We start from the raw sequence: 15,018 nt of genomic DNA on the forward strand, positions 1-15,018 counted from the left end.
CATATAAAATGCATATCATTTTTTAGTAGAAAGTAACTAAAATAAAATAAATTTAAGGAATTTTAAAAACTTCTAAAGCTTTACAGGGTTAATACTGTGCACTTGCACACACACACACACACATTCATGCACACACACACACATATATATATATATTATATATATAATTAAACACTGATAACTCAATTTCTGTATTGAATTCTAAGCAGGGTAGGAGCTAAGAATCAGCAGAATTGTAGAAATCTGCTTTTTTAGTGACCACAGGCAAAAATATGTTTCAACAGATAACTGACTCTGTGCCCCGAGCATGAAGAATCTTCATTTTCATGAGTATTAGGTCATTAGAAAAACGTTTATTGGAATAGCGCGATTAATCTTTTTTTTTTTTTTCCCATTGGGGCACTAAAGTTACTTTAACCTTTTCAGTGCCCAAGGCGTGTTTCAATAAAGGAGTTAACCAATGAGCCATGTATATGTGCACTTTTAAGAAGAAGCAGCCATTTTTTTTACCAGATAAGCAGGATTTTTTTATATTTTTGTTCCAGTATTGTACCTACAGGCAAAAAAAAGTAATTCTGTGAAACTTAGTCAGCATGCAGAACGCAGATAAAGTCGCATGAATAATAATGTGTTAATTAAATTAATTAGTTGCCATAATTGGAGCTTTTTAACTTAATGTGCCTATGTGTCTAATGGCTCAAATGGTCTCTTTTTTCTGAGTTTTTTTATCTTTATGTATTTTGTTGCTTTAAGGACCCTCCCCAATATTTCAGTTGCCCGAATTGGGGCACATTTGTTAGGGGGGTGTTACTAGAAGAGGGAGTGGGCAGGGTTAAAGTGTGGAGTGGGATGGGCTTGGGGTGTGGTCAGCCACTCTTTTTAACCGGTGAGCCGTCAGGATGCTGTAGTGACGTCGGAGCTACAGTATTGAGATCTTACCCCAAAAGCTTCCTGGGCCAGTTATGGGAGATTAGAGGATTCCTGGGTGGACCCAAAAACAATTCTTTTTAATACGATTGGCATAAATCTTTATGACTATACAACCATGGAAACATATCAGGAAAGTCTGTTGAAACCCCTAAATAATCAGTTTAAGGTATTTGTTCATTATCCGAAGCACTGCATCCATCTAATACATAGACTTTAATAGTAAAGATGGGTTTTAAGATGATTTGTTAATATTTCGCATAGGCTGGCTACAGGCTTACTGCGGTATCACTGATTATGAAGCTTTAAAGATTTCCAGTATTCAGCTGAGTTTATTAAATGCCGTATTTCAGATTATTTATAAAAAGACAGAAAGTAAAATGAGATGAAGGCAAACCTCAGTAGTTACAGCTTATACAGTAGGAGCTTTTTAAATAAATTTGAGGATTAAAGGTCACTTGATGGGGGGCTTCCCTGCTGCTATGCCGCAATGAGGATGGTTTATAAAGATGCTACAAATGCAAACAAAAAGGCACACATTCCAGTTATCAACATGTCTTCTTAAACACCATAAAACCATAATTCCACATGAATTTGAAAACTACTATTGTTAACTAAGTTTGATTTTGCATAGTTTTTATGCAATTTTGAATTATTACGATATCACCCCTCCTTTTTCATTAGTACATTTAATGATTTTGCTGATTTGCATTTCATAGTGAAATTTGGTTGCTAATTTTGGAAAATATAACCGTTTATTTTTCCATATCGCCGCAGATCTAAGCTCCTCTGTATAACAAGTGTGTTTTAACCCAAGCCAAGTGCAACGTGAAATGTATGATTATGAGGTTTCAGAAATGTTCATCTATTTATTTTGGAGACATCTGGGGAAGTTGTCTTATTGTAAAAATTGAGGAAAGTAGATATCCAGAAATGGACCAAATATTCCATGCTGAACATTCATACAAGAATTCATTAAATCAATGACATCCTTAAATCAGGACGATAAGCCAGATTTACAGGAACAGCTGCAAAACAATACCAGTGGTCGCCTCTAATCTCCTCTTTTTATCTTCGTTGTAATTTTTGTCCTAATATTCTCACTGTTTTCATTATCAGGCTTGTTCTTTGTTTCATTTTTTGCCCCAGTTACTTCTTTTTACTGATCTGAATAATCACCATTCTCGCACTCTGATTTCCTTATTTTCTCCTTGTCCTCATTGTCTATGGTCCCCATGATCTTCCTTTCCGAAGTAACCTGTTTCCAGTGTTTCTCTCCCACCCATGAAGTACAACCTTTCTCCTGTTTGGTAACTTTGTGTCTGCGATGAGGGGCATCACTCATATGGCTGTGGTCAACACTTGTGCCTTCACCGTTAGTGGTTGCTTGCGAAACGTGCACATAGCTGGATGCAAAGTTCCAAGGCACGGTGTCACGGATTGTGTAATACCATAACACTTTGGGGCAACCAGAACTCCAACAAAGTTGTCATTTCCCAGGGTTATATAGATACAATACCCATTCTGCTGCATGCTTATTTCTAAATGTTAAGAGCCTTAAATAACACATGTCCTCCTTTAGCCCTTTGTCTGTCTTGCTTTGATTCTATACAGAATTTGGAATGTGATAGTATAGTCGTGCAGTAGTAGAAATTAACTAATTAGTGTCCCTGCTTGAATCTGCTACTAATTGTGGTGTATTTGTTTTTTCACATCCTAATCTCCGTGCTGACCTCCTGCATGCAGATAACTGGGAGTAAAGCCGCGGTGAGTACTAATATTTTCTATTGTATATGTATACATTGTATGGTATGGCTTCTGTTTCTTCTGATGGATGTGTCTGATCACACATGAAGGTTAGCCAAGCTGCTGTTGAACCACATTTTGAATCACCCCTCACCGGAAAGGCAGGGAGGACTAAAAAGAGACATTTAATTACAGTTGGGGTCCTAATGTAAAGGTTTATCTTAGTCTGTCAATTCTAGTTTTGTCAAACCCTTTGAATCCATGCTCCTCAAAAATTGTTGATGCTATACAAATAAAATATAATAATAATAATACATTTTATTGCAGTTCAATGTATGACCACTAGGTGACAATACAGCTAAATCTCCAGGGAACACTTCTGTGTTCTATCTGTGGTTATTCCATGCAGTACGGTTAACTTTGGATGTGTTGGACAGAAAAGGCTTGCTTGCATTTTGGCATAAGCTGTGTACGCCAAATGTATTTGAGGCTCATTAACAGTGTTTAGTGAACCATAGTTAGGCGGCTGATTTAATTGTCACAATCTGTGTAAATAATAGTTATATTCATAGAACATTTGGATGAACTTAATGTATGGGATGGCTAGTATAATTGGTGTCATGCTGGCCACAATTAGAGAGGACTGGGCTGTTTTGTTGATGATCTGGAAGGATTAGGTGGAAAGGGTCACTGATGAAATAGAATATTTCCTCTCTCAGAATAGGGCATGCACTATACACCCCGCTCTTGGGCATCAAAGTTTCAGTTTCTATGGCGAAGTAGAAGAGTTCTGTTAGAAATTAATGTTTTCGTTGTTCCCTATACATATATTCACATTAGGTATGGGTGAAACATGTATTTTTGAACATGTGACATAAGTGTCCAAGGTTCTTTCTCGAATGCTAGAATGTAACAGGAATGGTCCAACAAGGATTAAGAATATCCAAACATGATTCATATACAGTAAGAAAAAACTATACCCTAAGTGATATTAAGAAGGGGTATAAAATGCATGTTTAGAAAGGCAAGGTCTCTTTCTCCTCCATCTTTTCAAGAAACTAAAGCCTACAGCACCAACATTAACTACATTAAGAAAACATGTAAGCACTTTATCAATCTGAGTGTCCTTTGGAATCTTATATAAACTAGACTTAATTTCCAGTATACTATATTTGGGTCGCCTTTGTTTAAAATGTCATGTAAAAGTGATAGGGATGGAGCCGTTAACGTTAATATATCACTAAATACATTTCTAAATATAAAAACATCAATCCCAAACAACGTTAAAATAGTTAATTGATCATCCAACTGTAGATCTATTGGTCCAAAAATGTATAAAATATTTAAATATTTTATTTTAAAGAGCTAAAACGAGCTACAAATATATACTATGATACAAACTAAAGTGTTCTGTGTGATACTGTGTTCTAAATGCAAGAGACAGGCAATAAAGTTACAACTCATAAATAATAATAATAATAATAATAATAATAATCATAAATAAATAATGTACCAAATAAATGTTTTAAAGTAAATGAATATTTTGAGAAATCTATATCAAATAAACACTTTGGTTAGAAATGTTATAAAGCTTTTAGATCATAGACATCTTTAATGTTCTTTAAGTGAAAGAATTTATATATTTTCAGCAATAGACATGCTATGTAACGCTCCCGAGTGAAAGGGTTAAGCGTCTTAGTCTGTAAAATGAATGATGTGTGGTTTATACAATTCCAGTAAAATGTACTGTGAAAAACTAATTGTAGATAAGACAGAAACTGCTACTTGAAATGTGAAAACAGCTTGAAGAATTATATTTGTTTCTTACATTTTCCTCTAATGAAGAGGTAATTTGTTTTCATCTTTTTCCTCTGAGTTTTTTTGTACTTGTTTTATCTTCTTCTAGTATCCGATAATTCCCACTCAAGTACGGATTTTGTATGTACCATTTTTAGGCTGCAGAGTGCTTCTTGCGTTCTGATCACCTTTCTCTCCTTATTTTTCTTTCCCAAGTGTTACAAAGGTGCTCTTACACTTAGAAAAAAAACCATTAATTGTGTACCCTGGCACATTAATCAAAATCCTTAAGCAAGTGTAGCCTCTTAAGACTTTCTGAGATTTCAAAACTTTCTAAAGACCTGACATCGTTGATGGGACTAATCAATATTAATAATTACACCTAAAGTACTGTATGACCAGGTGCCAAGGTGGGAAACCTTCGTTAAGGGATGTAGATAGAGGCAAGTGGGATGAGGCAGCACTTACTTCGTGTTATCCCTTCATGATCTCCCCAACCACCAGATGATCCCCTTTGCCCACGAAAGGGGGGACTATGGGGCATCTCAGCGGGCAATGTCTAGAAATCGTGATTGTCCTGTGGAAAATATGACTATTGGGCTCAATAATTGTGTGACAATAATGTATAAAGACAAGTAATATGTTATTCTTCTAGACGTCTTACATAGTAACATAAGTAGCTATCAATAAGTGTCAAGTCCCACACCTCTAACCATACCCCCTAAAGCAAAAATAATGTCACATGCGTCATTCTAACCACATTTTAGAACAAACGCACTCTTGTCCTACAACTATACAAGTTTTTCTTCTCTTAGCGAAGCTCCAAAGCCTTTATCTCTGAGCAGGGGTATTGAGGATTATCACATACGACCTGACAAGGATTGAGTTTGGCAGCTCTCCTTAGAATGATGTCACCAAGGGCGGAAAGTATTGAAAGAATGACAGGATTCTGTTGCCAGGGCAACACCAGAACCTCAATAAGCATTTCTATTTAGATTGTGTGTGATTAGGAGACCTGAGGAAGTGATTGAGATGACAGATCTGCTCCATTGTCTTATTTTAGCATGATATAGAACATATTTAATGAATTTTAAAGTGGATTTTCATCAGGTCTGCTGATTTGCCGATATCTGGGTTTAGGAAATCCAGGCGAAAAGCATTCTTTTGTGTGGTTGGACTACATAGCTGAAGATGGAGTTGTGATTTAGAAATATATATATATACTTAGAAATGAATGTACAGTAAGTAAAATTTATATATATATATATATATATATATATATATATATATATATATACATACAATGGTCACCATAGCAACTTATAGTATAACTAAATTCAGTTATTAAAGCTACCTTTATTTTGTGCATTCTGGTTTTTTGTTTTTTTTTGTGAAACAAGTTTGAAGATATTTTTGATTTAATACCAAATCTTTATTGGAATTTGATACCTTTGATTCTTAAAGTGGCATAAAGTTTGGGTATCCCTTCTAGGTGGCTTCTTCAGATGGAAAGTCTACTAAAACCAATTACCTTCCACCAAAGGGAAGCAGTAACTTAAAAAGAGGGGAAATAATTTGATAAAAATGGCAAAAAAAAATCACGTAGATGATCAGAACATAAATCTAAGATAAAGTGAGTTTCTGCCGAGTAATGCTTATTTTAATCTGTAAATATCATTATCCTTGTGTATTTGGTATACTAAACTGGAGAACATAGTACTCCGGCAAGTGTTAGCTCCGCTTTAAATCGTTGTACTAACTTGTCTTGCTAACAGTTGGGGAGATCAGGAGTGAGTAGAAAGGTTGATGCATATACATGACATTGCAAGTAGTCATACCTGTGAACTGTCCCGGTTTCACCTGGAGTCTCTGATGTGAGGTGCTGCATCCCCGGGTCTCAGGGCCACTCTGCTCTTTCTCCAGGACAAGGAAGCACTGTTTATCCATGCCCACTCCCAAGCAATTCAATGCTATCTGGGGCTAGTTCTGCCCTTATCGAATGACTAACAGTGTGGCTAGTCACCAACTCCCTACCACCACCAAGCAACTACCTCAGAAGATGGAGACCTCCTGGTTGTCTGCCCTGTGAACTTCCCAAGTATGCAAGTAGTCTGAATCAAGTGGACTGCCTCTGGCACTGGAAGAGTTAAGTTATCATGCAACTGATGACCCTTATGTAGCAGCAAAGGGGACACATACCTTGCAGCTCCTCATGCGCAGAACAGTCTACTGAATCGGGCTTTAATTTTTTAAACTGAAGTTGGAAAGAGAGCATCTGCAATCCATTTATTCTGCTACCTAAACAGCGGAGTGCAGCCTATCTCCTAAAATCCAGTAGGGGGAGACAAACGCTTGGCTATCCTCTTATTTTGAATTTCCCCATCGATTGCTTCCTTTTGTTTGATATATTGTTTTCATACGCCAATGTAATTTACATATTTATAGTTTTGTTCACAGTGCAGCGTGAATACTAAATATAAAACATTAACTTTGCTAAGGAGATAATGCTCATGAATTCAGCCTATTGTTACATGACAACAGAAATATGGAATTCTAATGATATTAGTGATTTCATTAAATGGTTATAAAATAGGAGATCGTACGGGAGGTGATAGCTTTGTTAAGATAATAGTTCCGACCTGGAAAAAAATCTGTCAGTTCTTCGAATGTGTAGATTCTTTGCTTAGTTTGCATTTGGTTGATAGAATAATACAATGAAAACAATAATAATAATAATTAGAATTTTATTATTATTAATCTTTGCATTGATCTTTTGGGCTGAAAATCGTACATTGAGTGCCTTTTGAGAAAAAAAAAAAGTTGTGGTTTTAAGTTGATGCAAAGAATTATAAAATGCATGAAGAAAACCTAGACAGGTTTGTCCATTATAGTCATCCTTAAAATTGGTCTTCATGCTTTATGAGTCACTATCTGACTTGGTTTAGGCTAAAAAAAAGAAAAACAAAAAAAAGGTGCGCTAAGGGTTAAATTGTGGCAGGTGATTTAATACCCCCAGACCCCAGACCTCTTACTTGTAATGCAGGGATGCTAGGAACCAATTTGAAAGAGGTTTTATTTCCATATATTTGAAAGGACCTCATCTGTATGAAGTGGCAACTATGTATTTCGAATTGGGGTCTGTATTTCTTGGAATGTACGGTAGTTACGTTCGATGTGTGCTTGGAATTAGAGAAGGTCGATAATACCTGGTCTTCAATAAGTTTACTGAAACGTATATGTACGTGTCAGCACCGTATCAAGGGATGTACAACATATATATTTGCTGTTATAACCATAGCACCATAGTGCATTATGGCAGAAAGCACTTCAAATGCAATTTGGATTGTAGCTGCACTGAGCTATAATTTATTTATTAAGAAAGAAAATATTCTGGAGCACTAACCAGTGGTTCCCATGTTGGATTACCAGATGGGCTATTTCAAACCTCTATGATGGGAGGGCAGTGGGCAATTAACTGCTCTCATTTGTAATTCCATAAAAAGCCACTAGGGTTCCTAGTATAATAAGTTATTTAGGAAGAATGCACACTGTGACTAGATCCTTATTGGGAAATGTGTGTCAGGCAGACCTGAACCTTGTTTTGACTCCTTTAGTGTTGGTCCACTTAGTGGGACTTACCCCATGTCTCAAGAAGTGGGATAGAGGTAGAGCTCGGTGGGACAGCAGGATAGAGCAACATTGGCACATGCAAGTAGGATAAATGGGCCACCGGACCTGTGCCTAGTTTTCAATATAGGTTGAATATTTTCATCCAGCCTTACTGTATTGTTTGTGAGTTCCCCGCAGTGGCATTCTATGCAGAACTTGCCATAAGTTTGCAATCACCAGCTGAAGCTTACGTCATTATACGCAGTCATAGCTCAATATAAGAGAATAATTAAATTTGTCATAATTTGCACCATCCCCAACAAAGACGTATCCTCGCTTCACCAATGGAATCTGTAATGGAGTGTTGCATTTTTATTCTCATGAAGAGCATACCTCTCATTTGTGTTTCAAACCTCCTCTGGTATCTCCGGCCAAGGGTTAACAATATGGCAGCAAAGTGGCTAATGTTGGCATTTTACTTTTTTCTTCTTCTTTAGATTTAACAAATCAATACAGTGTTTTCCACATGTACGAAAAACAGGGTTAGTATATTAAATATTGATTGATGCATAATTTTAGTAACAGAGAAGGTCAAGTTTCAATTCCGGAATGTGTTTTGTCTCTCTTAATTGAGAGATCTCAAATTGGATAATCGGCTCCCTGCATATATCCAGCTGCCAAGTAATATTGTTTGACAAATGAAAACAAAGCATGGCCTTTGCTTGTCCCTGATTATTATAAATGCTGCATGTTAACCCCTTCAAGTGGTAAAATAACAAGCAAATTCTTATCGAACCCATGCAGAGGACTATATACTACATTAGTCAACATAATTTAATCATGAAGACTGTTATGGAGCACCAGCCTCCCATTCTGAATTCTTCTTGGTTTTCAGTTTGTACAACATGTGACTGCATTCAATAAGTATTAACATAGAAACACAGAATTTGACAGCAGATAAGAACTGTTCGGCCCATCTAGGCTTCCCAGTTTACAGGTTGCTGTCAAGACTAAAATCTTAAACAGTCGTTGGTCTTTTCTTAGATTCAGGAGCCAAATATCTATCCCATGCGCCGTTTCACCTATCATCCTCTCAGCACTTGTGCTAAGATTTCATGAAGCAAACTAGGTGTTTGCTTAGAGTACCTGATGTTGGCCAGCCCTGTTGCTTCGTGACCGCAGGCGGACTAAGATCTCATCATCTCTAACTCGTACTACCATTTCTCTCATTTGATGCTGATTACTGGAAATAGCCTAACGATGCCCGGAGTCTGTGATCCACGTAGTAAGGGTAGCTTATACAGAAACATTTCTACATGACAGCAGTTACTCCATCCACTTCCTCAGTGTGGTCTTCAACATCCACGTTTGGTCTGTAGGCACATCACGTAGACATGGACAAAAGAATGGGGGACAAATGCCCCCTGGAATTTTACTGAACACTGAGGATATAAATATGAGCCTCTGCCAAATATAAGCCTCCGCCTCAGTTATGTCCCTCCTGAGTTTTTGGGTTTACTACGTCCATGAATGGAGGTAGAACAGCAACTTTCTGAACAGAAATCAGAATAAGGAAGTAGACATTACGTTAACATGTCCATTTACAATAGCAAGAGACAAGATGCTTCTTTTTTTTTTTAAATGTGTGTTTATTGTATACGTTTAGTTATTTGGATTAAATAAAAATATTTAAACGCCGTCATCAATAAAAGCATTTAAGGCAAAATCGTTCGAAGCTTCTTTTTTGTATTCACTGCACAGTAAAATGTTTGTATCAGCTAGCCCTGGTAAGAGCAGTGAATTAAATTATGTCACGTTAGCACTATCACAAAGTACTAATTTACAGGATTATTTGCCAAGAGACAAAATAAAAAAAAATAAAAAAAGCTAAATAACAGCAGAAGTGTTACGTTGATAATACAACACAGTGATAACTTGGCAAGACATATTAGCAAAAAGTGCAAAGGTGTCACTATGTCAGGATAATTATTAGAATGCGACAATCTCTAATACTAAATAGACAAGGAGCATGAATTATCGCACATAAAGGTATGTAAAACGCATACAATTGGAGAAGCTTTGTTAATTATAAAGCTTTTATGTGATACTTGGTGTGAGCTCGGAATATTTTATGAAATTTCGACTGAAATGTTGATAACAAATGTGGTATTGGTAGCGGAAATAAGAAACAAATTAATCACATCAGCCTTTTGATCCTATTTAAGGTCTCGTACTCATCTCAATAATATAACACTTCTTAAGATAGACATGTAGACATCATTCTTATATATGACAATGAACCGTTTGTTGTATTTACAGCTGAACTTTTGTAATGCTGTTATCACAAATGTATTCGTTCAAAGCGGCAATTTAAAACACACGTGGCAACCGGATGGCAGTGAAAACATACGTCACAGCAGAAAAACAACAAAAGTTAAAAGGGCCAGTTAAGTGTCCCTGACATTCCTACTATAGAGGATTGTATATTAAAGTACCAAAAAGTACTTATCTGACACAGAAGATGCAGCCCTGCTGCTGCAGTTGTCCTCCTCCTCCGTGATCCGGCTATTCTTGCCACTAATTGGCTGCTTGGAGCAGCCAATAAATTATAGGAAAGTTCTCTCATTGAAATCAAAGGGAGGACTTTTCACACATGGGCACGGGGGTCTGAACGCATTAAAGTGCATATGATGACTAGCGTGTCCCTTTAAATATATTGTATAAAAGTGTAAGAAGTAAGCAATATCTACTGCATCATATTTACTGGAAATTGGCTAAATCTGTCTCGCAGTGTAAAAATAATGCTGCATATTGTTGCTGAACAAACCTCAGCCAGTTCTGGCTAAAAATATATTGAAACATTGAAAAAATTAATATATCTATAATGCAAGGACTAAAATGGCAAGTCAATTCTCAAAGTTTTTTAAAATGACTCAAAGAGCAATTTTTTCACATTTTTTGCATAGCACTACTAAAATATGTCACTGGCTGTCATTATCTGCTAGATATTACAAATATTAAAAAAGGTGAAATATAGGACAGATGATAATGTGGTGCCAAAATGTATATAATTTCCAATTCGAAATGTACGATAATGCAGGATAAATATGCAGAATATTTGAATTAGCTGCCAGTTCACAGAATACTGCTGATCATAGAAGACTTGTCCTGTGTTGTTAAAATGTGAGATATGAGCTTGAAATATTTAAAAATGTCTCTATTACAATTTACATATTTTAAGTAGTGCAGATAAAATTACCTTTTTTTATTTTTTTTTTATTTTTTTTTTACATTTGACGTTCTATTCGAAGGGCAATTTGGGATTCCAGTTTTAAAATAATTCCCCCATTAATGGGGCTGGTGCGTAGGGATCACAGACAAAGTGTATATTTTTATAAGAAATTGTTATGTGTTTATTAACTGCTATTAAAACAAACCTTCACAGGGAACTGTACAATTTTGCAATAAAATGCCCTGTTAAGGTTACATTATTCCAACAAAATGTTATCTGGGCATCAGGTTTTTGGGATTAGCCATTAGATAGCCCAACACAAGGGACTTGTTGGGGTCTGCTGGTTGAATGGGTCCAGCTAAGGGCCAATTCAGGAGATGACAAAGAGACCTTGAATGATGAAAACTGGTAAAGGTGGATAAGGATTGAGTACAAAGAGTTTAAAGTGTAGGTCCATTGTACCTACTTCTCCATGTGTGGATCCATTTTTGGATTTAAGTGGCTGCTTCTTGGAGCATCATTGTGTGAAAACGTACCCGCTTGAATAGCAGTTGTATTATGAAGCAAATCAAAGGAAAGGCCCAAACCTGTATGGAAATAAACCAGTGATTTAATTATAAATGCTTACGGGAGCCATTACTGAAAGATGTCCATAGTGGTGGCTTTTCAGGCTCACCTGTGCACCGAGAAGCCTTGAGGGCCCCCTAAGACCTATACCTGCCTGCATCGGAGGACAATGTAAGAACTCAATGTGTTCTAGGCTATAACCGGGCATCATATGTGGTGGTGGATGAGGGACATAGAGGTCAAAACCAGAGACAAAGAGTCTGAATTGAGTGCATGAGATGTATTTGTATTAGTTCAATTCCTGTAGTAATGATGGAGTTAATATTTCAGTATGTATTATTATTATTATTATTATTATTATTAGTAGTAGTAGTAGTAGTAGTAGTAGTAGTAGTGTTAGTGATAATATCAGTCCTATTTCTGATTGTGTCTGTAGCCTCAGTAAAGCATCACTTAATTCCAAGACACTGTGGTAAGAGTCAGGGTCCCCCCAGTTCCCTTCCCTGCTCCCTTAAATGTGGATGCTTAGAATTCTTCCAAAGTTTTAATATTTGGTTGATAATAATGTAATGACATAGAGTAATATGTACCCCTGGGTTGGCTTTTGACTTCTCTTAATTTGTTTCTTTCCTTGTGATCTCATTTTCGTTAAAGTGATAAATAATCGCTGAAAAGTGTCATTATGGAAGGATTGAGATTGTACATATTGAAATAGGTTGAAAGACAACATGGTGCAAAAACATAGCCTGGAAAGTTCTGATTGCAGTTTGTAAAGTATTTAACTTTTGGCAAACCTCAGCTAGAATCACTTTACTCTTTTGTCCTCGTCTAATGACAAAAGCTCACTAAACCTAAAAAGTGATCAGATCGATTGGCTTGCAGTATGATTCCACACCTTGAAGCGGTTATTGATTAACTTGCAGTTCTAAGATTTATGTTTTTGGGCTTGCTTTGTTCATTAGTGTCCCTTTGTTACTATTCAGATGGCTCCATCCTTTTAATTGTGGAAGAAATGACAGCAGGAGATTGAATTAATTGTTAAGGAGGTTAAAAATTCCAGAGGCGGCTTTGTTACTGCAGAGAGAGAGATCAGTTTAAAGCGCTGGTACTGATTATTGATGGTTTAGCCTCACATTTTTGTAAGACAGCAAACATTGAAAAAAAAATCACGAAAGTAATCATGGCCAAAAGCTTTTAACTACTTTATTGCATTGTTCACTTACTTTTAAGGAATTAAAAACGGTCTGTTTCATCTTCTGTCTGTGTTAGGAAATAGCTGGTCACCGATTAGGCATACAAATATTAAACAAAAAGCATGATTAGACATACCCCTATTGACTTAAGTGAAATGTATTTATCCTATTGTAGTTCAATGAAGAGCTTTTATCACTTTTGCTCAGCAAAAAAATACCAAATCTTGGTCAGAAAGTGTTCCTAGCCTGCATTGGTGAAGAAGATACCCTTATTGGTTAACTGGTCTATAATGGATTGCAAGCTTTGAAGACTATCTAGGTCTCTTCTTCAGGCATATATAGTCCTAGATAGTCTCGAAAAGTTTGCAATCCATTATACGTCAGTAAGTCAATAAAGGTATCATCTTTGCCAAATTTGCCTTCTCTTTTTACAGCCAGTGGCGTGAGCAGTGGGTTTGGACATTTTGGCCGTCACCACCACCACTCCATATTGTTGCTAGGCCTCCAACTGGCCTTTTGGTTGGTGAGAGCGAAGAAATTGATTTGGAACAATCAGAAATGCACTTTTTTTTGGATTATGTGAATACTATTGAGCGTTCCAGCAAAGGAAATCTGGTTTACGACTAATCTTAAAAACATAATGGTTCTCTTTCTATTCATCAAACACTATGCTGTTTTATACTCTACTGCAATACCACAACACTCAGCTTTGATTATGAAATTAAATAACTTTTTCTGTCCTCTTTCAGTGTGAACAGTACTCTGCTTTGTTTAGAGAGAGTTCCATCAGTAGAGAAAAGGAAAACTGGTATATTGGGGGAAAACAACTATGATATATTGGTCAAAAAAGATAAAGATAAAGTGCACAAAGCATGGTCAATGGAGACAAGACACTAACATTTCATTATGTGTGATAGAGCTTTCAAATAAAGTTTTATATATATATATATATATATATATATATATATATATATAATTGTATTTCGTTGTCTTCATCTCTGATTTTGTCACTTGTTATTACTTATAGCACACAAGCTGGAGTACTTGTCTTTCCAAACCAGGTGCCATTACATACCGATATATAGCATAGAATGGTTTCTCAGCCATCTCAGCTGCTTTTATATGCATTAGAGGAAAACATTATAGATCCTATCCCATCTAGAAATGGATTTTAAAGCTACAATAAAACGAATACCATGTAACAGCTTCCCAGTCTCCTTTAATAGTTGTTTTCACTTTCAAGATATATTTAATAGGTTTATACACTTTGTTCCGGAAAGAGACACTTATTTAAATGGTGCTGAAGTGATGGGTAGATGATTCTGCTTGAAATCGACTTTCAGTTTTAATGCACCGCGGTGTCGCGTAATCATCTGGTAACAGGTTGAATTTAAGTAACATAGTAACGGCAGGCTGTAAACAGGCTAAACAATTTCTTTTAAAAGGAATCTGTTGTCTAAATAATGTTTAAGAATGTATCGGGCTGAGCATAAACAAATTGGGAATGTATAAAAAGAGATTCTGGTGTAAAATGTGAAACATGGTCTTATAACCATAGCAACCAATGGACTGGTCTAATCGGATTTTGTATATAACTCTTGGTGTGTGAGCAAAAGGGCTTCAAATTAAAGGATCGGTTCAAGAAGTAGGTACAGAGGAGTAACATTCAATCCTCTGGCCTTAAGGCTGAGAGGACATGAAGCCTGAGTTGCTACCGAGCCTCCAGGGGAGATCCAACCTGGTCGTGGATGGTTTAGGGTTAAGAACACCTGTTACAGCTAAGGGGTTTCACTGCAGACACTTCCTGGGGGTGAGGCGTATTTCAAGGATCTCGGTATTGCCAACAAAAACTGGTGACCTGGTATCTACTGTGGCACCTTGCACCAGAATCACGCAGCATGCATTCTCTTGCAATCAAGGCAATATTATAATGTCCCAAAGTGGTGG

General features: G+C 36.5%; 1 protein-coding gene across 1 annotated transcript in view; it reads left to right on the forward strand.

Moving 5' to 3' along the window:
- Window positions 1-15,018, forward strand: part of LOC149298289 (protein diaphanous homolog 2-like) — a gene marked incomplete at its 3' end in the record, with an annotated part of 441,418 nt that overhangs the window by 72,943 nt on the left and 353,457 nt on the right. Inside the window, exon 8 of the mRNA XM_089487690.1 lies at window positions 2,674-2,694. Within this exon, the coding sequence (XP_089343816.1) occupies window positions 2,674-2,694 (21 nt within the window). The remainder of the gene's footprint in view (window positions 1-2,673; window positions 2,695-15,018) is intronic.

The sequence above is a fragment of the Sceloporus occidentalis genome, unplaced genomic scaffold (genome assembly GCF_023333645.1).
Source record: "Sceloporus occidentalis isolate IW3139 unplaced genomic scaffold, rSceOcc1.0.p SCAF_34, whole genome shotgun sequence".
In the NCBI taxonomy this organism is placed as follows: domain Eukaryota; kingdom Metazoa; phylum Chordata; class Lepidosauria; order Squamata; family Phrynosomatidae; genus Sceloporus; species Sceloporus occidentalis.